This window comes from Adiantum capillus-veneris, chromosome 13 (genome assembly GCF_014529385.1).
Source record: "Adiantum capillus-veneris isolate H3 chromosome 13, ASM1452938v2, whole genome shotgun sequence".
NCBI lineage: Eukaryota > Viridiplantae > Streptophyta > Polypodiopsida > Polypodiales > Pteridaceae > Adiantum > Adiantum capillus-veneris.
The window spans coordinates 147958486-147984161 of record NC_140943.1 but is presented as its reverse complement, the minus strand read 5'-3'; the positions used below and the strand labels follow the sequence as shown (position 1 = coordinate 147984161).

General features: G+C 45.1%; 1 protein-coding gene and 1 pseudogene across 3 annotated transcripts in view; both read left to right on the top strand.

Annotated features, from left to right (window-relative positions):
* LOC147445053 (uncharacterized) overlaps positions 1–25676 on the top strand; it is a 143376-nt gene that overhangs the window by 97325 nt on the left and 20375 nt on the right. For all 3 annotated transcript variants that reach the window (XM_086527533.1, XM_086527534.1, XM_086527535.1), the window contains 2 exons: positions 19470–19654; positions 19733–19800. In XM_086527533.1, coding sequence (XP_086383659.1) covers positions 19470–19654; positions 19733–19800 — 253 coding nt within the window. The remainder of the gene's footprint in view (positions 1–19469; positions 19655–19732; positions 19801–25676) is intronic.
* LOC147445054 (E3 ubiquitin-protein ligase AIP2-like) lies at positions 10386–11745 on the top strand (annotated as a pseudogene).

Below are 25676 nucleotides of genomic sequence, written 5' to 3'. Positions count from 1 at the left end.
TGGCTCTCCAGACTTGAGTAGTGGTACAATTGTAGATGTACTCCAAGTCTCAGGAAACCCCTCTCACATGGTCATGCTGAACGTGAAGGCCAACAAACGACCAATATGATCCCTACCATATATGAAATGATCTACCTCCGCAATTCACGCTGACGTGTCAGGTTGTTCGTACGCTCGCAAGACGAGCTGGCTGTTGATGTGGCACTGTGTACGGATTTTCCGTAATTTGGGCTGGCTTTGGGCAGCGCTAGCTTTTTGTCCAGGATGCTTTTAAAGTGATTGCTTTTGGGGCTTTGCTTTTGGCATCGCTTGTACTGTTTATAAGAGCCCTTGGGGGCCTCACTTTGGAGAGCATGTGGACACAGAGTCTGAGAGCAGAGGTCTCTCGGGAGTTGTACTTTGCAATGATTAATGATAAAGAAATATTGAAAGGGGCGCCAGACTTTAGGGCCAATACCTCTGGGCATGGAACTCTGTCGAGCCGTGTCGACTCTCTCTCTCTCTCTCTCTCTCCCTATTAAAGATCAGTGATTTTAAAGTTTCTGTTCGTGTGTTACTATTGATTTCTTGCTTGGAGTGTCCAAGCCTGCTACATGCATCTTCTCTGTCAATATCTGGGTGAGCTCTGACAAGGGTCTATGCGGATTTCCCTCCGCTAGAAGACTATACAGCTCTTCTATATACACTCCATCTGTCTCTCTGCAGAAGATGTATGTAACAAACTTGGGCACCCCAAGTCCAGATTCTGTCGCGACACAAGAGAGGATCACTTAAAATACTTCACAACTTTGAAATCACAATTCAATTTGGTGGCCCGGCGTAGTTCCGTGCCTAGAGAGATTGGCCCCATAGACTAGCGCCCCTTTCGGTATTTCTTTTTGTATTAATCTGTATTGAAAGTACAAGAGAGTGGGAGGGTTCTCACTCTCAGACCCTGCGTCCAGATGCTCTGAGAAGTGAGGGCCCTACCCACTTATTTATTTGTTACAAGGGATGCCCAAGAGCCCCAAAAGCGGTAATCAAAAGCTTCTAAAAAATAAAGCAATTGAGCCGCAAAAGCTGCCAATTTTCAGCCAGTGTGAAATCAGGGATTTCCGTACGCTTTGCCATGTCATCAGCGCAAAAGCAGATTTCCGTACAGCCTGTCCCGCTTTTTGCGCCGCAAATCAGGGAGCTGCCACGTCAGCTTGTCTTCCGCGTTTTTCGGGCCTGTCCAGCCGATGAGTGTCTGGGTCTATTGCCCCACTTGGTAATGTGTGTCCAAGGCCATGCCACGTCACCAGTTTGTGACATACCCCCCTCTTGAAAGCATTTTAATCGCCCTCGAGTACGCCTGCAAAAGAGACAGAGGCCATAAACTGTCTTAGCAGACACTGACTGTCATTACCACCGTACTCGGAACAACACATCTAGCACATGTATCAATCGACAGTCACATCACAGGACATCACTTGACATCATAGGACATCACATGACAAATCACATTCAAAACTCATTCTAATTTGAGACCATGATTAATTGGCAACGTATTTAGCAATCGCATCTAGATCCAATCGGAACCTCACAGATGCCCGATTAACTAATCCATATTGCGATCATGTTTATAGAGATCTTTTTTTTTATAAATATATTTCCGACTCAAGCATTGTCGTGTGCAAGTAGTCATTCGCCTCAATCACTGTCGTGTGCGAGAAATCTTTCACCTCGAGCATTGTCGTGCGCGAGAATCTGTCACCTCAAGCACTGTCGTGTGCGAGAATCATTTCTGGGGATCTCAATCAGGTTCATTCAGGAGCTGTCACTGCTCCAGCTCATTCTTAATCCTGCTCTGTTTCCAGAATTAACAGATTCTTTCAGAAAACATCAATTTTATTCAAAGTCATCTTCCAAAAAAATTGTGTTTCGTAAATCCATAAAGCAAAATAATGCTAATTCAAAAAGCTGTTCTGGAACGAGTATTGCCTCGTCCTGCTGTTCATTCAATGTGCCAGTCATTCTGATTCTTGTGTCCTTTTGGGACATTTTGTAGCGATATGTCCTTGTTCTCCACATTCAAAACACTTCCATGCTTTGAAATATTCATCTCTTTGGTCTTCTATCAGTGAAGGTCGTCTATCTCTTCGTCGATTGTTTGTGTTATGACTTGTTGAAGGTTCATTTGATGGGTAAGTCAATTTACCCTAATGTATAGCAAATTTCGGCTTCGCGTGTCCCTTCAACTGTTGTATAGAGTCGGACTTTCCTTTCGAGACAATGGTCTTGAATTTCTTTGGGAAGCCCACAACAAAATCGTTCGATCTGCTCCTTAAATTTGATCTTCTTAAAGGATGAAACAAGTAGAAAAATTTCCCAAAATCTTTCACAGTAAGAATCCAAAGATTCTGTCTTGACCATCCGATAGTGAGTGTGTCCAGGTCTGTTGTTCCACTTGGTAATGTGTGTCCAAGGCCATGCCACGTCACGAGTTTGTGACATGTATCTTGGATGGCGATGTGCTGCATGATGAAAGCCACCAATAGTGTAAGTAAAGTCTATTGCAAAAGGTATTTGAGCATGATCTACAACCACTCCTATAGGTTCGGCAAGATTGATAAGTCTTGAATGCATGGTATAAGTGATGTGGGAGCCAAAACATAATCCACAGTGCTAGCACCATGTCTATGAGGGAAGTAAGTGAAGCTGCCTGAACCGGAGTATCTATCAAGGCCAGTCAAAATAGCCAATCCATGTGCCACGCCCATCTCAATCAGATATCTCCAATACTCTGTAAATACCTCAGCATCCTCTGAGGTCCTGTAGAGCCCCATCTCTCTAAAGTGGAGTCTAGCTCTCTCAACTTCTCCTCGGAAGTGTCAAAGAAAGATGCATGATGACATGGTGTTCTAGCAATGAAATCCCAATGTAGAATGACATCTCCATCCCTCAAGAACTCCCAAATATCCTCGTCTAGTATCATGTATGGTGACTGCCCCTTTAGGCGAAGCATAATGAGATGTGCCAGGAAGGAAGCACGAACAACGTTGGTGCAGCCAAAGTTGGTCGACCATAGAAAATGGCAGGGGCAAGTATGTGTAGGCTAGTAGATACATGCAAAGAACAGGGACAACTACAAAGATATTGGGTAGACAAGTAGTGTATGGCTGATGAAGTTTTATAGACCAAAAGGGCTCAAGGATGGGCATGACAAGATGGTGCATGAAAGAGGTTCAAGGTGAAGTAACATATGGCAATGTAGAGATCTCTACCCTCCTCCGTTCTAACTTTGACCCACATATAGCGGGCACTCTCGTCTTTGTGAACCACCTGAATGATAGGGTGTGACTCCTCCCTAAATAACACTCCTACTCCTCTTGATCCTTTGCTATTGTGCTCATTACGAGCCACTTGTCTACGTGTGCTCTCCCATCTGTATCCAGTCACCTCCACTCACCCTCCGAAGTGTGCTCTCTGGGCAGTGAGGGGTCTTTGAATAGAAAATGATGTCCCTCCCTTTGAAGGAATCCTCGAAGGCTCCAACATCCAAGTGTAACAAGCCGTTGCAATTCCATGCCGCAAGCTTTAGGTTGGTCCCATAGGTCGCGCATCGTCATGCGGTGCGCTTGTCAAGTACTATCACTTTGCCTCCTCTTCTCTGCGGCAGCCAGGATCTCGGGCATGAATTCTTTCATGTGTGCTAGTTGAGACAAGGTAAGATCATCTCCCAAGAAAATCCTTGTTTTTTCTAGTGTAGGCCTCTTTTTGAGGAAGTCCTTCCTCTCTTCTATGGTAGAAAAGGAATGATTAGAGAACGTTCCTTGGAGGTTCCCACATCACCACCTCCTTTCTTTCCCATTCTCATACTCCGGTGTGTTTTGGCTCCATGATTTTTCACATGTGTATAGAGGCTTTTTACTTCCTCGCCCACATACCCCATGACCTGCAGTCGCCGCATTAGTCTAGCTCCGGGTACTGTATCAAAAGCTTTGCAAAAGTTCACAAAGCTACAATTTATCCATTTCCCATGTGACCAGCCCTCGTCAACAATGGCTCGTAGAGTTAGGACGTGATCAAGAGTAAAGAAACTCTCCTCAAACCTGCCTGTCCTGTTAGTCGTATACAGTGTCTTTGTGCCCATCTACTCAGCTGCTGCTCGAGAATGGATGCGTATAACCGTGCTAATGTGTGGCTGATCATAATAGTATGGTAGTTCCCAGGCTCCATGGGGTCTATTGCCTTTAGGATAGGCACGATAGTAGACAAACTCCAAGTCTTAGGCAGGCCCTCACATAGCACGGTTGAACATCATAGCTTTAAGCTCTGCAAGCATATCTTTGGCATGAATAAAATGCTCGGCCACTAATCCCTCATGATCGTAAGCTCTCCCGTGCTCCATCTTGGCAATGGCTTTCCTTATTATCTTCATTGTAAAGAAGACATATACATGTGGGCATGTCTCTGGTGGATCCGGTAGAGGTGACTGCCCCGACATTGTATATAAGGATGCTGCATAATAGCTAGAGCGGGAGAGGATTCATGAAAAACCCGCCAAGCCTCAGTCGAATCTTGACTCAAAAATAGCTGGTATAACTTGTGCTCAAGGCTAGCCAGAAAGGCCCTATGAGTGATGACTCCCAGAAAAACCTCTCTCTGTAGTCGGGATCTCAAATCTCTGCATTCCTCATCATACCGACTATTTTGGGCTATAGTCCTAGATTGGCGTCTCTGCTTGGGCTATATATGTGGATAAGCCTCCCTAGCCGCATCTGGTAGAGTCTCTGTCAGAATATGGGTGAGCTCCTCCAAAGGTCGCCTTTAATCCTATGTGCATAGGTGAATAAATCCCCTCCGTCTCCAAAGTGAAAGTATATCTTGTAGGACCTTCTGCTCGTGTCCTCTGAGCTGTGGTGAACTGGAAGGAGATGTCCAGTGTCAAAAAGGCATGGTCCATTGCTACCCCAATGGGCCGGGGTCCAACTGTGAAGTCCTCAATAGAGAGAGAGAGAGAGAGAGAGAGAGAGAGAGATTTATTTAAAAAAACAGCAAAAAACGCTTATGAAACCCTAAAAAACAACAAAGAACAATGACAACAAAAATCCCTTATGAAATCCTTTGTGTTTGTGCAGCTCGAGCAAAAACAATCCCAAACATCTCTGGTCCTCATACCCCATGACTCTGGAGAGTGGTCCAAAGTCCTCTCTGAACAAGCAAGAAAGCGGCCTCGTATCTCATAGTAAATTGGGCAGTGACATGTGTAGTGCAACTCTGTCTCAGGCTCCATGTGACATAGGGGACATGTCCTGCCCTTTGCTAGTACTCCGTTGTATCTACCAGTCTCAACCCGAAGCTGGTGTGAAGATGTGTGTATGTGGCCAATAGCACATCGTATCCCATGCGATAAGTGGGTGTCCATGTATCTGGGCCTCATCGCAAAACCATCCTCGGTGAGGTGGAGAAGATGCTCTCTATAGAAATCCATCTTTGTGCCCAACTCCTGTGCCAGCTGTATCCAAGTCCTCCTAATATTTAGCTGAGTTTGGTCTTGGCGGATGAGCTGGTGAGCTCGGACTGTGTAAGAGTCACGAAGGGTCTATCCAATGAGTACTGGAAGGGAGGCAATCAATCCATGTTGAACCCATGTAACTGAAACCATGATGTCATCTCCCCATACTAGTATGTTGTATCTCCCTGCATAGCTAATTGTTGAGAGGACTCAAGTGCTAGGCAGGTCCCACAGGCGGTGTATAAAGGAGATTGATCCGGTAAGTGCCTCAACCACTAGTGGGGGGGTAGCTAGCTCTGTTTGAAGTGCCAATGTGTGTCCAATCATGATAGTGCGATAATTCCCTAGCTCCATAGGGTCTCCTGTCACAAAATGATGACGTGGCATGCGCGTCTTAGAAACTGACAAGATTTAAGCCAACTTATAGGGTCCCGCCCGATGGGGCGCTTAGGGACACAAGACTCATTAAAAAGAAAATTCGCGCAAGGATGCTGACGTCGCAGGCTGTCCGTAGAGTCCCTCATATCGCGCTGATGCTGACGTGGCATTCGTACGAATTTCCGCAAATTACGGAAGCAGCTCCAGCGCTAGCTTTGGGACCTGACGCTTTTGGATCATGTAGCTTTTCATGAGAGTGCTTTTGAAAAGCGGTGGGCCTATAATTTTGTATCTAGGGACTCTCATTCCCTCAAATTAACCTGGGAGCTTTGAGCAGAGAGGACCCTTGGACTTTGTACTTTGCTCAAGCATGAATATAAAAATAAACACTGAAAGGGGGGCCAGGCTTTGGGTCCAATACCTCTAGGCACGGAACTACTCGGGCCGTGTTGTCTCTCTCTTGAATTGTGATAAACTCTGTTAAGCGATTTTTAGAGTGTATTCTTGTGTGTCGTGCCAGATTCTCTACTTGGGGTGCCCAAGTTCGTTACAGAGGTATCAGAGCTCAGTCGATTTTCCTTCTATGGAGAATCCGATCCCTTGTACCGTTACATACATGGATTCAATCGACGAATCTCACAAGGAGCAAGCAATTGCACCTGATCATTCCGGATTGGTGAAAACACGAAAGATTCAAATGGACGCCGCCGCCATCAATCGACTCGAGAGAAGAATAGGGGCCATTCCCACCGACGGAATATGAACGAATGGAGATGGATCGTCAACAACAGGTTGATGCTTGTGCTTGGCAGATGCTCCAATATTCAAAGGATCCCCAGTATGCGAAATTTTTTGCCAAGCACTTGATCGACGAAGTGCATTCTCGGTGGCGCACAACCATCGACTTGCCTCTGAAGCCATCTTTGAAGAAGTGGTGGAAAGGCGAGTCAACCGACTTTTGAAGATCAAGAAGCATTCAAAGAGACGCTGTCAAACAGCCAACTACCTTGGATATTTGGGTCATGAGTCTACTTTTGCAAATGCACGAAAGACAAAGAAGCACGTACGTTTTGAGGGTGTTTCCAGGTCATCCTCATCCTCTTCTAATAGTGCGGACACATTTTCATCCTCTGATTTTAGTGAGGAGGACAAAAAGAGCAGAAAACGAAGGAAGACTCAAAGACACGGCAAGAAGAAGAAGGTTGAGAAGAGCAGATCCCACCGAAGATCTCGGCAATCTTTAGACAATTGTGAGGACTCATCCTCTTCCGAAAGTTCGGACTCCGATGAGCAAATGTTTTATTGTAAGAGGAAGCACTTCTACAGAGCTAACCAATACGATTTTCTCAAGGCCAAGAGCAAGAAGACCAAAGATTTCAAGGAGGGTGGACAAGTACTAAAGTTTGATACTTTTTCAGGCTTCCAAGACACTCATAAGGCCCTCGCCTTTTATTCAATCGTTTGACATAGCTTATTTTGGAGGGCGCTATTCAGAGCACTCCAAGGTCAAGAGGGCAACATCCTATTTGAAAGGAAATGCACAGACATGGTGGTTCACTCTTCTGCTACGAAAAGAAGCACCGACAAGTGGCTGCAATTCAAGCGGCTTTTCACTTCCTCTTAGCTCACTCATGAGTTCGAACGAGATGTGATTACTGCTTGGAATCATCTTCGAATGACCAAGAAAGATACTTTGGATATCTACTGCCAGAGATTTTGCGAAACTTTTCTACCAGCCTCTGATCACCTTTAAACAACAGATCGAGCGATTTTGTTGTGGTCCACCCAAAGAGATACGAAATTACTGCTTATTGCAGAAGTCCGAGTCCATACAACAACTGATGGGACATGCTAAGCAAGGGTTTGCAATGCATTCGAGTACTCTTACGTATCCAACTAATCAACTTTTAACAAGAAGGACCGGACAAAATTCGAATAATGGTAACGGAAGAAGAGGGAAGCTTCAGAAAAAGATACACGTCCCTGATTGACTGAGGAGCAGCGATCTGAGTATCCAAAAACAGGGAAGTGTTTTGAATGCGGAGATCATGGACATGTGTGTCAGCACGGTGCCCGCAGAAGGTACCCAGAGGACAACCCGAAGAAAAGCCATAGAGTTCAAGAGCAGCCAAAGAGCGCAGAAGAAAAGGGAAGACGAAAGCAGGACTGGTATTAGACTGTGTGGGGACCAACCCTGATCTGATGGATGAAAGTATTGAACTTTGCCGCGCATGGGGCAAAGTGCAAGACCAAGAATCCCTAATCTTGGTTGATGAAGGAGCCAAGACCAACTTTATTTCACCTGAATTGGCGGCTCGACTTGGAATTACGCCCGAGGAACGGGGGCCACAGGTGGAGGCTATTCTAGCAGCACCCGGAGGGGATGTTTCCATTACACCTGTAATTAGAAAACTTCGCTTGCATTATTTAGGGCACGATGACTTTTACATCATGCCTCTGGAAGGGTGTGACGTCCTCCTAGGAATCCTTTGGTTCCAGAAGAACAGCGTCGTGGTCGATTATAGGGCAAGGAAAGCCATCTTGAAGAATGAGAAGGGCAGAGAGATTGTACTTGATGTAAAAATGAAGGGAAAGTCCGTCCCACTTGTATCGGCTTCGACTATTCCATACTCTTGATTTTGCAGACATCTTTCACCGTATACAGAGTGGGGAGACAGTTGTAGGCTATTGCATACGGAACGGCTATTTGTTGTGGAAAACGATGATGTGTATTACGCAGCTTTTGAGGGAAAAGGTTTTGACAGAGTGCCATTGTCCACATTTTTCGGGCCATTGTCATAGATACCACCTTGAAGGTTGTTGAGCGTTACTTCTACTGGCCGAGGTTCAAAAAGGATGTGGACGAGTTTGTTCGCAATTGTTTTAGTATGCCAAAAGGTCAAGTTTGACAGGCATAAGGCACCAAGACTTCTACAACCTTTACCCATACCCTCCCGTCCCAAGGAAAGCATTGCCATGGATTTCATTTCTGATCTTCTGAAGACTCAAAGTGGGCATGATGGCATTTGAACAAATCATCGAGAGATTGACAGGCATAAGGCACTAGGTATTCTACAGCCTCTACCCATACCCTCCTGTCCTTGGGAAAGCATAAGGCACCAGGACTTCTACAGCCTTTACCCATACCCTCCCGTCCCTAGGAAAGCATTGCCATGGATTTCATTTCTGATCTTCCGAAGGCTCAAAGTGGGCATGATGACATTTGAACAGTCATCGACAGATTTAGTAAGCAAGCCCACTTCATTTTGGTAAAGAAGACATTTAAGCCTCACCATTTGGCAAGATTGTTTGTTTCAGAGATTTTTCGGTACGTGGCATGCCTGAGTCCATAGTGTCGAACAGAAAGCCCCAATTCACTAGTTTGTTTTGGAAGGCAATCTGGGCGACAAACATCAATGTGACTTGCAGTTGAAGGAAGATGATTGGGTGCTCTTGCGGTTTGAGAAGGCACGCCTAAGGAAAAGAAAGGAAAAGGAGCGGCTTTTTCCAAAGCTAAGTATGCGATACTATGAGATTCAAGAGAACATAAATGATCTATCCTCCAGACTGAAGTTGGGGGGGGTAATTACTCCAGACTGAAGTTGGGGGGTTTCTAATCATTGAGCAAAAAAAACCGAGCGAAGATAAATCCGAGCAGATTGATACAAGAGCAACAATGGTAAAAGAAAAAAATTATGCCATGCACATTACTTCCACTACTAGGAACCTGACACTTAATCGACAAAAAATGAGATTTTAGAACAATTATGAAAATTGAATACTGGAGACACAGGCAATCTCTTCATACTTGAAACATATATGATTCAATTCCATGTGGCATATCTCCTCTCAAAAATAGCCCACCATAAATTTGGCACCTAGATTTTGCAAAAAAGACAACACACAACCTCGTAAGCCTACAATGCTATCTGAGAGCCTCCTAAAGCTTGAAACAACTCCACTTTTATAAGCAAGAAAAAACAAGTTCTTAAAGCAAGCAGAAACAAGCACACTATCTCTCTCTCTCTCCTCTCAACTTCGCAGTGCAGCATCCTTGAGCTGCCCTCCCGTTCCCCTTGCCAGCAAGCTGTGGGTGCACTCGCTGCAACTACATCGATGACATTTACAGTTGCAATGATGAAGTGATGTGCCCAATGCATGATGAGCTCAAGCATACCCATCAGGTATGATTTGTCTATTGCTTTTTACCATACTTGACTAACAGTTATTCCATCTTAACACTAGTATTGTAATGGGCCACAAAAGTGGTTGGTGCCCTTAGAGTGGCTCATGCTTAGATTCTAGTATTTTAAGCATAACTTTTGCATATGACATAAAAACTTCATGAAACTCTTTGAGCATCTTGTTAGGGTGTGTCTTAAGCATCAGCAAACCAGGGAGGGATCAGTTTTATAAAAAGAAAATGTCAAGCCAGTTTGTCGTCACCATTTCGAAAATAGTTATATGAGTGGAGTCTGCTGTAGATTCTCATCTTGGGGCTTGCTGAGAGAGAGAGAGAGAGAGAGAGAGAGAGAGAGAGAGAGAGAGAGAGGGGTTACTCGGTTGAGTCCAAATGGAGGACTTGCTAGCTGATTTACAGAAACAGCTCGCCAAAAAGAACACGTTTGAAGGAGCAATCTCGTCCTTGACTCAGATAGTTTCAAAGTTGTACCCGCAGGCATCACCCTCCGATCAAAAAATGATTTACACCACAATATGCAGGGCCGCTACATTGTTGAAGACTCGTTATACAGCTGTAGGCTTTTGGATGGCGGGCTTACAGCTATTCGAAGCAACTCAAAAAGTGGCGAGTAAGCCCGAGGAGAAAGAAAGCATGAAAACATATATTGCAAAAGCGTGTGAAATTATTGGAGATTTGCAGCAGGAAACTCCTGCCATGCAACAGGCAGCAAGAGGTCCAGGGTTCTTGTTTGCGGGACAACTAACGGTAGACCCAGAGCTGCCTCGTCCAGCTTAACTAGTGGCACATAATTTGCTAGCTGCTTTAGTGTCAGAGCATGAACAAAGCAATGCAAACCCAGGTCAAACGTCTGGAACAAATGCTCCTCAGTTGGATCCGTCCATGACTGATGATCTGGTGGAACTGATGATACAGAGGGAAAATGGGCTGAGTGAATTTTGCACAGGATTGGAGGAGGCAATAGAAGCAACCCTTCAAGAGGCTGGTGCCATGCCCCATGGGACCCCACCGCTGCCTTCTTATGTCATGCCTGAGACTTCTCAAGAGCCTCGCGAACCTTGGCAAAAGCAGTGTCCAAATCTCGTGTATTGATCCGCTTCAAAAATCTTATCTTTGGTGCTTAGGAACGGTGGGACTTTCTTAGCACCCTCGGTTACCTCAAATGGCGCCTTTCCCGTCGATGAATGAATTGTGTTGTTGATGGCAAATTCCACCATGAGAACATTGGCACGCGGTTGCAGTTCTCGTCCTCATTCCACCCACAGACGGACGGGCAATCTGAGATAGCCAATTCAATGGTTTTGGATTTATTGAAGTCTTGTATTTTGGATCAGAAGAGTCAATGGGAAAAATACTTGCCAACATCGAAAGAAGATGTTGCAAAGCTACATGTACACGATGTGACGGAGTCTTTGCTTAAGCAGCTTGGTGAAGAGGTAGAATGTTGTGTGTGGAGAGAACAACTAGCTATAGGAGATCAGATGCAGGAAATGCCTTGTAAACACCTATACCATCCAGACTGTTTGAAACCATGGCTGGGTGAACGCAATTCATGTCGATATGCCGGTTCGAGCTTCAGACGGATGATCATGATTATGAAAGTAAAAAGGAGTGGGACAAGGAGTTTGAGGAGGAAAGGAAAGGTGCTAAAAATGTTGTTCGTAGTGGAGAGTTCATGTATATATAATAATTAGACGCGTATTTTTGTAATTTTCCCTGAAAAATATCATCATCCTCAACAGATTCTATGTTTTGAGGGTTTATGTAAAATCATGCATGCATACCATACCTCCTATTTTTCCCTACTAAAAATTTCTATTAATGAGGAGTCCTTTCTAAGGAAATTGCTAGGATACTAGCATCTAACTATCCTTCAGCTTCACGTACTTGTTTGGTGAGAGTAGGGTACTAGCCAGAATACGCTCGGTTTTTGGTTTGCTCGAAAAAACTTGCTCAGTGTTTGCTAAATTTGATACTTGGAAGATTCACAACGCTTTTTATGTGAGTCTCTTGAAACCTTTCGAAGGTGAGGTGCCAGTCGATAGGGAGTGTGAGGAGCAACTTGAAGTAGAAGAGAGCGACGAAATTCTCGTTCCAGAACAGATACTGGCTCACAAAGAAGGGAAAGTGAAAGGTTAAGTGATATGGCAGTTCTTAGTTAAATTCACGAACTATCCGCCTGAAACTGGCCCATGGGGTGGTAGGCGTTGGCTTTCACCCGAAATTCTTTAGACACACACAAAGCACTTTGCAAAGGTAACCTGTAACGGGGATTAACACCTAAGTACACACGCGGCTCGGAAGCTAGAATGCCCCAAGCAGACGCCGACAACCTATAGGCCCCAAAATTGGCGTCCCTTTCGGTATTTCTTTATTCTTTGAGAGGGTAAATTACAAAGTAGAGTCCTGGGAATCCTTTACCTGTATCCCTCTAGATACTACATGGTTTGGCCAAATTTTGGCAGCATAACAGCCCCAAAACTTGTGCGAAACCAATTCCCCTGCTGGAACTCACTTCCACTGGCATAAACCCTCTGATTCCTGCCCAAAAACAGTAAATTCAGCACACTGTATTTACTGGTTTTTTCCCTGTTTTTAGCCCCAAACAGTCCTCTAACTGTCCTCTGCCAGTGGGGCACTATTCCCAATGGTTCTGGCATCCGTATGGCTGAAAAACAGTCAATTTTCAGCGCATATACAGCGCTGAAAACGCACCTGTACAGTGAGGTTATGACCCTCACCGGTGCGTGCTTTGGAGTAGCAGATAGCTACCCGTGTTCCTGCTCAAGAGGCTCTTGCCTCAGCACAAAATCATGAAACCACACAGCTGTACATCAGTCAAATGAAGAGCCCTCTTGTGGGGCATCACATAACTGCACGTAGGGGAGAGAGAGAGAGCAGTGTGTAGTGTGCAGGTCATCACTCTTAGCACCACACTGTACATAGACAGGAAAGAAAGCACTCCATGGCTCTTAACCCGTGACAGGTTCTCAATGAAGCATCCCCCCAGCATAAATCGAGCGCCCCCTCTGCTACCCTTGACCTGTAATGCATTTGTGAACAAATAGATGCAAAAAGGGGAAGATTTCCATGGCTGCCAAAACCTGCGTATCGCTGAAAACGCAGCAAAACAGCCCTGTAAACATGCATCTGATGCCTTCAATGCTGAAAATGAGCTCCTATGTCCTAGGTAAAGTCATGGGAAGCTCAAAAATGGAGAGAAATGGCTGAAAATCAGAGTTATCAACCTCCAAAACTGCTCCAAAGAGTCAGTTAGGAGTTCTGTTCTCCCAAACTTGGTAAAATTGACCAAAAAGTGCCACTTGGCACTCATACATGCAATTTCCCCGCATTGGGCTTCCTGCTTAAAAATCTCTCAACTGGTGCATCAATTGACTTAGCAGCAGAGTAATAAAATGTTCCCCTGGTCATACCAAAGGTAATGACGCAAACACATTTCACGGCCCAAAATAGCAATTCCCTAATTTTTAGGAGATGCTTCCGTTGGGCTCCCACTGGTCATCTGACCATCTATTCTCATTGGGACCACATCCAAAAGTGCAATGTGACCCAACTGTCGAATACTTTTTGTTGGTGATCCCACCTTGACTTTATGCCTTTATTGAGTTCACTTTCTAGTATCCACCAACTTGCTAAGTGCGACGGGGGGACCTACATGATCTTGAAATGAGCCTAGACATCCTCTTACTATACGAATTCCAGTGCCGACCCACTTTCCGTCTGCGGGTGAAACTACCGTTCACATTGGTCATACAATGTCAGACCATTTGCAACTTCATAAAGAGGGTCTCAAAAATTAATCAAAAATCATTGGAAGGAAACCAACAACTAAGATTAGCAGTTGCCACGTCCTCGTGACACCGGCATTGGATGCGAAGTGGATGGAGGAGGAGAACCTAAAAGATACTCCTCAGATACTTGAACTTTACCTTCAGGCTTTCGGTCTAGCTTGGACTATTTCGAGAGATTCCAGAGATCAGCAGGGTAAACTTTGGTGCAGACGGAACTGCACAAGAGGGGAGTTACTCCGCTCCTTTGTCACAGGTTACATAGATGGAATAAAGTCACTAATTTTCTTTTGGATTTCAGGGATATTGATGGGCTGATAGTATTCTGCTGTATGACTTTATGAAGAAGTACATCGAAATGGGAATTCTGGAAATGAATCTGATTTTGTGTGCTCTCCTGTCAATAGTGTCTCAGTGCATGTTTTAAAGACGAAATGACAGCAACATTTTGGTCTTGTGATTCTAGATGAGATGGACATGATAGCAATAAGAATTAGTCAATCGAGGCATATGTGAGATCTGGGATAGATCTAGATGTGATTGCTAAACACGTTGTTGATAGATCATGATCCGATATCTCGATGGACGATATGCTGTGAATGTGGTTTGAATATACAATGACTGTCGTCTTTGTACAAGTGCTGGATTTGTGTTGTTTAGTGCATGAGTGCTTAGAGTGAGTGTCCACTGAACTAGTTTGTGTCTAATGTTTGATTTTTCAGGTGTAATCGAGGGTGATTACAATTCTTTCAACAGGGGTTTATGTCACGAAATGATGGCATGTTCGCCTTGTAAGCTGACAAGACTTAAAGAATAAGTTGTTTCCAACTTATAGGGTCGCGTTGGATGGGGCCCTGAGACACAAGACTCATTAAAAAGGAAAATCGTGCAAGGATGCTGATGTGGCAGGCTGTCCGTACAGTCCCGCGAATCGCGCTGACAAGCTGACGTGGCATGCGTACGAATTTTTGCATATTATGGAAGCAGCTCCAACGCCAGCTTTTGGGACATGATGCTTTTGGATCATGTAGCTTTTCATGAGATTGCTTTTGAAAGGCCATTGGCCTATAATTTTGTATCTAGGGTCTCTCTTTCCCTCAGATTAGCCTGAGAGCACGGAGTAGAGAGGACCCTCAGACTTTGTACTTTGCTCAAGCATTAATATAAAAATTAATACCGAAAGGGGCGCCAAACTTTCGGGCCAATACCTCTGGGCACGGAACTACACTGGGCCTTGTTGTCTCTCTCTTGAATTGTGATAAACTCTGTTAGGTATTTGCAAAGTGTTCTCTCGTGTGTCGTGCCAAATTCCCGACTTGGGGTGCCCAAGTTCGTTACATCTCCCGACTTAAAGATAGGTACAATAGTAGATAAACTCCAAGTATCAGGCAGGCCCTCGCACATGGCACGATTGAACATCACTACTAGAAGCTCTGCGAGAAGATCTCTAGCATGTATAAAATGCTATGCCACTAAGCCATCGTGATCATATGCTCTCCTAGTCCTCATCCTATCAATGGCCTTCTTCACCATCTCAGCGGTGAAAAAAGCACATGTGCATGGGCATGGCTTGGAGGGGTCTCGAAGAGGCGGTTGCCCTAGAACTGTGTACAGAGATGATGCATACTAGCCCCAGGCCTATGTAAAAGTAATGGCAGGAGGGGGGGAGTGCTCATGAAAGAGTCGCAACGCTTCACTTGAGTCACGACTCCCCTACTCTAGTCGAGCCAAACATGCCCTCTTTTTCCGCCGTTCTAGGGGTCGGAAGGTAATCCGTGACTGCCTGTGGGTAATGTCTCCCAAAAGCACCCCCCTCTGAAGTCTGGGCTCTCGTCTCGCGGCACTCCTCATCATACCAACTGTTTTGGGGCCTTTTTCCAAAATGTCGCCTCTGCCCAGGTTGGGTGTGTGGGTATGCCTCTGTTGTTGCATCATGCAATGTCTGTGTCAGTATAGAAGTAAGCTCCTCCAAAGGTCGCCATGGCTCCTCAGTGCACAGGTGTCTGTAGATCCCATCTATGTAGACAGGGTACGTCTCCCGGGTGAAGGTGTAATGAGTAGGGGCTGCTACCCGCGGCATGTGTGCTACACTAAATTCGAAAGAGATGGTCATCGACACAAGGGCATAATCTACTGCCACACCAACAGGTCTGGGTCCAATTGTGAGGTCTAGAGATAAAGGTTGGTTGTGCCATGACATAATCCACTTTGTTGGCTCCATGTCTGTGTGGAAAGCATGTAAAACCTCCCGCAACGAGAAATCTCTGTAGGTCATTCAAAATGGCCAATCCATGTGCAATCCCCATGTCTATTAAGTGTAGTCCATACTCGGTATGCTCCACATCCTGTGATAAACTAGATAGGCCCATCTTTGCAACATCCAGCTCCCTCATCATCTCCTCTGAAGTATCATAAAATATTGTATGGTGATGGGTAGTCCTAGCATTGAAGTCCCCTAGGATGATAATGTCACGATACCTAGAGAACTCCCACATGTCATCATCCAAAATAGAAAAGGGGTATTGTCCTCTAGGTGGTGCATATACTGACGTACTAGGGGAAAGTAGCAGATAGCAAGGTAGAGGTATCTGCTTGTCTCTACCCTCAATCTCACCCACGTGTACCTAGCCTGCTCATCCCTGCGGGCTATATGTATCAATGGCTGCAACTCCTTCCTGAATAAAACTGCCACCCCCCTTGAGCCCCGTCCTCTGTGCTCTGATCGAGTCTCCTGTTTGCAAGCCGTCTCCATCTGTATTCGCTAACATGTGGCATAGACTGCCCAGGGGCTTGATGTGTCTCACAGTAGAAGATGATGTCCCTCCCAGTGAAACTATCCTCAAAGGCACCCACATCAAGGCGTAGAGATCCATTACAATTCCAAGTAGCAACTTTAAGTGTGGTCCCATAGGTCTCGCGCCGTCATGCGGAGTGCCTCTCCATAATAACCACTCGTCCATCTCTATAGAAGTCTACTTTTCGTTTCTCTTGGGCTGTCCTTATCTCAGGCATAACTTCTTTCATATGAGCAACGTAAAATTCAATGCCGACAATGCTGAAAAGGTGCGCCCCGACGAGCTAGCCAACTTTCATTTCATGGCCGAGCTCGGCCGAGCCGCACACAGTCTTGCGCGAGCCACCAAATCCCCTCCTCGCTCCTCGCTACCTGCTTGACATCGCGTTCTTTTTTTTTCTTTCATACACATTAGAAATCCCCTTTTGAAACCCTATTGGGAGGCAATGCTTTGGCCCTTGGACAGCTATTCACATTTGACCTACATATCGACCAAAGCATTCATTAGCACAACATGTTTCGCCAACAGCTCCTACCCAGCAATTGACATTCCAGAAATTGAATACCTTGAGCATTCTTTGTGATTTCTAATTGCACCACATTTGGCATACTTATCAACCGAAGCATTGTCAATGAGGTTGTCCCCAAGGAATATCCTCGTTTTCTTTAGTGTAGGATGCCACTTAAAGGAATCCTTCTTTGCTTCCATGAAGGGAAAGCAAATGATCAATGCTCTCTCCTCTGAAGTCTCCCCATTTCCTTCTCTCTTCTTCTTCACTCTCCATGCCTTTGTGTGAGTGGCCTCACTTCCCATCATAAGTAGAAGTTATGTGACTTCCCCCTCCACATCATCACGGTCTTTCAGACCAGTCACTCGTACATGTAGAGCTCGTACATGTAGAGCTCTAGCCTACCTCCTTTGCTCTTCCTGTAAGATCATGTTGATGATTGTGGGAGTGAGGATGGTTGTTGGTTCTTTCCCTTCCGCTTTCTTGGCGAATTCTATCCATTTCTCGGCCTCATTTACTTTCTTTTGTGTTTTCATGATTACATCCACCCACGAGGGCGTCTTCTCCTCATGTTGCTTCTCTTCTGCTTTGATCTTTCGCATTTGTTCTTTGATGACTTTGAGTTCCTCTATCATCGAGGGCTGGTTTTCTCCTCCTTCAAGTCCACTCCCCGCTCTAGTTTCCGCAAGCTCTCTTTTGAGGGCTGAGACCTGCTCTAGTTTCTGCAAGCCCTCTTTTGAGGGCTGAGACCTGCTCTAGTTTCCGCAAGCTCTCTTTTGAGGGCTGAGACCTCTTCTCGGAGTGCTTGGACTTCCGCCTGAAGGTTTTGTTTCTCCTTTTTCCATTGCTTGCCCTTGTTGAAGACCATCTGGATGAGGTTGGCCTTCTCCTTCCACCATCTTTCCATCTCCGTTTTCCACTCTTTCATTTCTTTTTCCACATGTGTTATCCTTTTGTTCGTGACCGTGAATGTTGCCTTCGTAACCGGCGGGGAAGACTTGCACACAGGTAAGCTGCTCTTGGTCTCCATTGCTGATTACCGTGGACAAAAGTGGTTCAGCAGCTCATTTTAGCAACCTGCCCCCCTGCTAAGTAGGAGGAGCTGCCCCCTTGCTTGCCATCGTATCAATCGTACAGAGCCTTAATTTATGTATCGTCAGGCAACACTAGCGACATATTAAAAGGCAGCACTGAGAGAGAGAGAGAGAGAGAGAGAGAGGGGGGGGGCGGGGCGGCGCTTCGCTTCGTGCGTGAGTTCCTTCTTCAGTGGACTTCAATTCATCGTCACATCAAATCATTTTTAATCACGTACTCGTTTGACAGGTGAGGATGAGACTAAATATCCAAGTACAAGATAAGGTCCTCAACAAGTAGGTTCCGGGGTGTGGAGAGCGGGAAGCCAAAGGGTGCTCCCGCCAAAAGGTAGTTCAGCTTTAAAAGGTAGTCTGGTCTAGTTGTAACTCGCTCATATCTGTCTGTCTGCTGGCAGTGAGGGCTACTAAACTACATGGCCCACATCCAGTCCTTGTTTCTAGCAGACCTGACTCTATACCTTTCTGCATCTGGAGCCAACCCCTGTAGACTAGCTACAGCCCTTGTTCTACCAGACAGCTGTATACCAATCTCAATCTGCAGCTAACCCTTGTAGACTGGCTACAGCAGCAATTCAGCAGAGAGAGAGGTATCTGCTACCGAAGTACTGGTGCTCTATCTGAGTGACTAGACCAGCTGTTGGAGCTTACAGCCAGCATTGGTCTACCTTGTTACCGGCTCAAAGACTATAGCCCTCCTGTGTGGCAATTTGAGAGAGCGTTTCTTGTGTCTGTATTTGCATAGATATGTGGGGAGTCGATGTATTGCTTGTTTAGGAGCACAAACTTTCTGCTGCATGTGCAAACAGTTGTGGAGAACTTTTGATTGGAAATTCTCGTGCTTTTTGGGAGTCTACTAATGGTATCATGTTTTGTAATTGTACATTTGTGGGCTTCTTGTGGTTGCTACATATTCGGGGCCATGCTCTTGGGGTTTCAGGCAGAGCTCTGGGTGTTTCAATGCAGAACAACAATGATTAAGTTTGTCTGTGTATGCATCTAATAGGGGTAGTAGACTGATATATGTGTTTTTGGTGAGGAGAGTAATCCGTGTTTGTCTTTTGTCACCTTCCGTACCACACAAAGGGAAGGGAGGTGCGTTTCAGATGGGACACTTTTAAGCTGTGTGAATCAGTATAAGTAAATTATAAATGTGTGTTGCGTTTGTTTGTTGGACTAATGATCATTTGTTTTCTTCAATTTACTAGCATGGGGCTTTTAATGAAAACCACTGGAATTCATTCCCAGTATCAGTTTCTTCACCAGGCGACTCCATTGCAAGTGCATTGGCAGCTAAGGTGTCACTTCAACCCCATGAAAAGAAAACTGTCACGTTTTCTCTAGTTTGGGATGCACCGAAAGTAAAGTTCTCAAAAGGAAGGTCATACTACAGGTAGATTTCTTGTAAGGTTTTGACAAATATTATTGGGTTTCGAAGATCAAATAGATTTCAGCTACATCTTTAATGCAGGAGATACACGAAATTTTATGGTTTCTCTGGAAAGGCTGCTACACGTCTGGCCCATGATGCTATCCTCGGTAGAGACTTATAATCCTTTTAGCTACATAGTAATACCTATGTTTCTGAGCAGAATATAGGTTTATGGATGGACATGCAGAGATATGATTGAGAAAAATGCTTTTAGCTGCATGCAAACTAATGGAAATTGCATTGCAAAGGACCCTAGGTGCTATGTGTTAGTTAATTTACTTTCTGTCCTAGAGATGTCTTGCATGTAGGAAGTTATCCAGATTTTGTAATAATTTTCTTAGCGCCAGCTTTTTAGTCCTGTCCAGTCATTTTTACTAGAATTCTGTGAAGCAGCGTAACGTTTCCAGGGTAAGGGATTAGAATGTTTGACAGTCTAAAGGCATGAGGACAAGGTAGCATTAGACGTGTAGTAAGGACCACGTAAACACTTGCCCTCTCAATTTCTCAGTGTACTATTAGACTCTTCTGTGCATTATCCAAATCAGTGACCTTCTCGAAGCTTTGTATGCAAGGAAACACCATCATCAGTTTCTTGAAGAGCATCACTGGATAGCTTTCACCAGCTTTGAGAACACGCAGCCACTTAATTTTGCAGCAGCTGCTAAGGTGCACTATCGTTCCAATGGACCTTTTGGGTTGCTGTCATGTACATAGGACGTCTTTACTAAGGAGGATTATGGAAGCTCATTGAGCCTCATTCCAACTTGCTGCGTCCTGTTTGTTCTTCTTTGTAATCTCTTTGGATTATTGGTTGTATAAAGTAAGGTCCATTTTCCAATTCAGAACCAACTCCATATAAAACTGCACCTATGCTTCAGCACTGATCGTGTGGGGTAGAAATGTTGTAACTGTTGTCCTAGCCACTATGATAAAGGTGATGATGCTTCTCCTCTTGTTATTTGAACAAGTGATGAAGTTAAGTCACTTTTTAGATTCCTGTGTGAGATTTCACTTCAAAGTTTGTTTTGCTGGAAATAAGTTTTCTTTCTTACAAGAAAAGAATCATCTAATAAAGTAACATGTTGAGGGCATAGTCCCCAAGGTAAGATATACAAAATATGCAGATCACCATTGACGTGTGATCCCCAAAATCGTAACAATAAAATATCAAGGCAATTTTTTTGGTTCTAAATCTTTTAGATCTCTTGAGATATACATTTTTATTGCCTTCAAGAGGTGGAAAATTCTCTTCATACTGTCATAAGAATAGCAAGAGGAATATCATCTCTATATGAATTGTATGGACGAACAAAAATATCCTTGGGACTGCTCAATCAAGAAGCATGCACTACTGGATTCTAAAACTTCATGCAGTTCCTTTTGGAAGGAGAGCCTTAAAAATGTAGACTACATGCTTCTATCTATGAGAAGGAACTTATGGTTGTGGTACATGCACTTTTAGTTAGGAAGCATTACCTTCTCGAAGTTGGTTTTTTCATTTTCACTTATTACCAAAATCTATGATATTTTTTTACCTAAAGGTAGTTATCAGAAAAGCAGATGAGATAGTCTAATTTCCTGTCTATTTTCCACTTCCAGATTCTCCATACATCTAGTAGTAAGAACGTAGCAATAGATGTTCCACTTTAGACGCCCTGAAGTAAATGCTATAACTTCAATTTACCATCAGGAACTATCAGCCTGTTGATTCAGATTTTGATTCAGACTTTGCTTCTAATGGAGAAACAATTTCTCCTTATTTTGTCACAAAGTGATAACGTGGGATACCCAATTGGAACAGAAATGGCTGAGTGGACAAGAGAAACAGAACCTGAAAGGAATAAAGGATTTTCAAATCCTAGTTCTCACCCAACTTGTGGAGCACCGACTGAGGGGCCTAAAACTTTAAAAACCGAAAGCTGGGACTCTGAGGCTGATTTCCGTAAATGGCATTGACATGTTGACGTGGCAAAATGTACGGACATTGACGTGGCAGGGCTGTATGGATTTTCCGCGGTTTGCGCTTGTTGTGCCACGTGGCAGGCCATACAGATTTCCGCAATTTGCACTGGCAGATTTTGGAGTTTATGGCGCTAGCTTTTGGGAGCAGATGCTTTCGGGGTTTAGTGCTTTTGGGGCTCTACTTTTGGGCAAGCCCTATGCTATTAATAAGAGCACTTGGGGCCTCACTCTGCAAAGCATCTGGACGCAGAGTCTGAGGGCAAAAGACCCTCGGGAGTTGTACTCATGCGTGAAACCGGCCCGTAAGGCGGTTGACTTTAGCTTTCACCCGAATCTTTACTTGAACTTTACAACACACAGGACTTTATGATTAAGCCTCTGGCTGTAATTAACATTTCAATCAAACCACATCTTGGCAGCTAGAGTGCTACCAAGCAGATAGTGACATCTTGTAGGCCCCAAAGACTGGCGCCCCTTTCGGTATTTCTTTATTGTTATTAAACTTGGGAGAGAGACAATATTCCTGTAATGGTGATGGCAGCCCGATTGTATATTGTTCACGTTGGTCATCCAAGGGAATGAGCTTGAAGAAAGACACCGAAAGGTAAACATCAAGGAACCTTTGGTTGTAGTCTTCCATGGTTTCCGTGGCAAGCATTTTCAAGAGTCCCCATTCTGCCAGAGTCTGTACCTCGAACCGGGAGGTCATGTATTTTCATGCAAAAATATTCTTGAAAGCCTGCCAAGTCCTTGGAGCATGCGGTTGGGTAGCAATTTGAACTCCACCACCGCATAGCATTATCTTTGAGAAATCTCGCGGCTTGAGAGATCTTTGATTCTTGTGTGTAGTTCCCCAAGGCATAAATGTTATCAAACTGTTGTAGGAAGTGCAAGGCTTTCTTCATATCTTTCACTCTAGAAAAAGTGAAAATTTTTACTTAAGTTCCCCTATCCTTGAAATCTTTTGATTGATTTGGTGCAACCCCAAGATGTGGATAATAATTGGGGAAACCAAACGGACTCTATATTCGGGTGGAGGTGTGGGGTGGGTGGCAGCAATGGCGATGGAGGCGGCGGTTGCATTGGGTACACGTGAAGGATTGAACCATATTCCTAGAAACTCTCCCGATCGGAGTCAAAGATTGGGTAGGTTGTCAATTTGAAACCCTTGTGCTTTCTGATGCTGAAGGAGGAGGAACCACCTGAGGCAACAGAGACAGCAACATGTAATGCAAGTACTGTTCAAAGCTCTGCAGAAGTGGGAGATTCTGTTAAGGATGCTTTGAGAGAATATCACGAAGCTCGTTGAGGAGCAATTATAGATACTCCATGGAGTCCAAAAATTCCATCTTGCTCTATCTGTTCTTGGGAGGACCGATATGCTTTTAGAAAGCACACGATTGAAGGTTTGATACCAGTGTAACGGGACATATTGCCGACATCCTCCCTGTCCGCATGAAAGAGGCTTTGTGGGCAACCGGCGGGGGATGCGTCTGATTACACGTGGAGGAAGCCGTTGGCACTTCTTCGATGCTTCCCATGAGAGAGAGAGAGAGAGAGAGAGAGAGAGAGAGAAATGAAATGAAATGTTATATTAACGTCTTCAAAAAGGCCAGAAACAGCAATTTTGTAACCCTAAAAACAGCAACAAAGAAGTGATGAAACCCTAAACAAAGAGAGAGAGAGAGAGAGAGAGAGAGAGAGAGAGAGAGAGAGAGAGAAAGAAAGAAAGATATATTAACGTCTCGAAAGAGCCAAAATGGCCCATGAGACAAGAAACTATACATCTGGTAATACATCTCTCGTCTACTGAAACAGAAAAAAGATCTACTCAACATCATAGTGATGTTTGAGTCTACAAAGCTAAAACTAAGCTAAAACTGAGAATATGTACAAATACATGACTGATCCCATCCAAATCTGACCATCAACTTCTATCTCCCTGTCCTCTATCCCAGGATATCCCAGATGGGTAGATCCAGTATAGAGAGGCCGCTGAAAGGTGGCACTCGTCTCCGATGTCGAGCGATGATGCCTTTGATTTGGTGCAAATGGCGGGGTCTGGGTCGAGGCCCGGGTTGTCGAGGACGGCGAGTACGACCGTGTGCAGTGGCCTGATCAAGACGGACTCCTCGAGGCCTCGATGGACGTGGTCCTAGGGGTGTGGTTGTATCCATAGACGGAGTCTGTGTCCCAAGGTCCTCTCCCTCTCTACTGAAGAAGTCACGCATAGTGCGCTGTCGATCTGTTGGTGGAGAACTGTCTTGTAATAGTTTGTCCCTATGCCTCCTCAGCTCTAGTAAAAAGAGTCCGAGGCATCTCTGGTCCTCATAATCCATCACCCGACGTAATGGTCCAAAGCCCTCCCTGAAAAGGCAATGGTATCTCCCCCTGATCTCGTAATAGACTGTGCAGCGGCAAATGTAATACTCCTCAGATTCCACCTCTTGGTGGCATAGCTGACATGTCCTATCTGTCCGGGCCATCTGCATGTATCTGCCTGTCTCGATGCGTAGTTGATGGGAGGAGGTACGAATCTATCCAATGGCACTGCGCAACCCATGTGAGAGATGTACATCCATGTATGTTGGCCGAATCACAAAACCCTCCAACGAAACATGCAAGAAGTGATCCCTGTAATGGGCCATCTTCGTGCCTAATGGCTTTGGAGGTTGCTGCCAGGTCCTTTCTGTCTCCAGCTGCACACAATATCTGATCTGATCACCCGGTTGCGCTCAGTGCGCGTAAGTTGGAGGTGCGGGCAGTCCAAGCTATACTGGAAGGGTGGAAGTGCATCCATCTGTAGTCCATGTCTCCCAAACCATGTCTGCATCTGTGCATACCAACAATCATGACCCCCATCTTCTGCTAACTGTCTGGAGGAATCTAGTGCCAATCTCGAATATCTCTCTGGGGGGTGTCACCAGCGTGTGACTACTATCTATCCTTTTTGTTGATTTCTTTCTTATTATCTATTTACTTTCACTTTTTGGAAACACCCCTCGGGAAATCTAACTGCCCTGCATTGCATAGCTAGTGTGGAACTGTCCAGAGGGAGTCCAGGCCTGAGGGCAAGAGAGCACTAAGGTTGGACAAGGACTATGGTTAGCCAAGTGGGGTCATTGACTAGCCAAAGTGGAATCCTTTGCTACAGAGGCTACATTTCAGTTTTGGATGTGGCCGCAGTGTACAAAGAGGGTCGGATGACCTAGAAAGATACAATGGCAGCATCTCCTAAAATTTAGGGAACTGCTATTTTGGGACCTGAAAATGTCTTCGCGTCATTACGTGCAGTTTGACATGGGGATCATTTTGTTACTCTGTGGCCAAGTCAACAGAGGCTGCAGGTGAGATATTTTTAGACCCGAGGGTCTAAAGCGGGAAAATGCACAAATGAGTGACACTTGGCACTCTGAGGCCAGTTTACTACTTATAGAGAAGGCAAAAACGTGATTTATAGTTGGGAGGCTCATTTTGCAAGTCTCTGTCACAGGTTAAGAGCTATGGAGTGCTTGCTTTCCCTCTTATGCACAGTGCGGTGCCAGGAGTGATGCCCTGCACGCTACGCACTGCCCTCTCTCTCCCCTTTGGCAGTATGTTATGCCCCTCTAGTGGGCTTTTCATTTGACCAATGTACAGTTGTGTGGGTTCATGCGCGATTGCCGAGGCAAGAGCCTCTTGCACAGGTACTGGATTAGCTAGCGGCTAATCCCCCCGCAGGTACAGGTGAATTCGGAGAGGTTTCACGCCAGAAATCTCGTCCGATTCAAAGGGCAAGTAGCCCTACAGGTGCGGGAGCTCGAGGACTTGCTAGGGATGCGACCGGCACGCGGAACGGAGCCCGAAACAGTGAATTACAGCCTGCTGTGTATTTTTGCAGGTTTAGGGTTTTGGCCCTAAACGGACCCTAATACCCCCAGGAGGTTCGGGGACGCAAGGGGACCGCTGTACAGGCGATCTGGCGTATTTTCAGGGCTGAAAACAGAGAATTCAGCGTGCTGCAGATTCTCGCCAGGTTTTG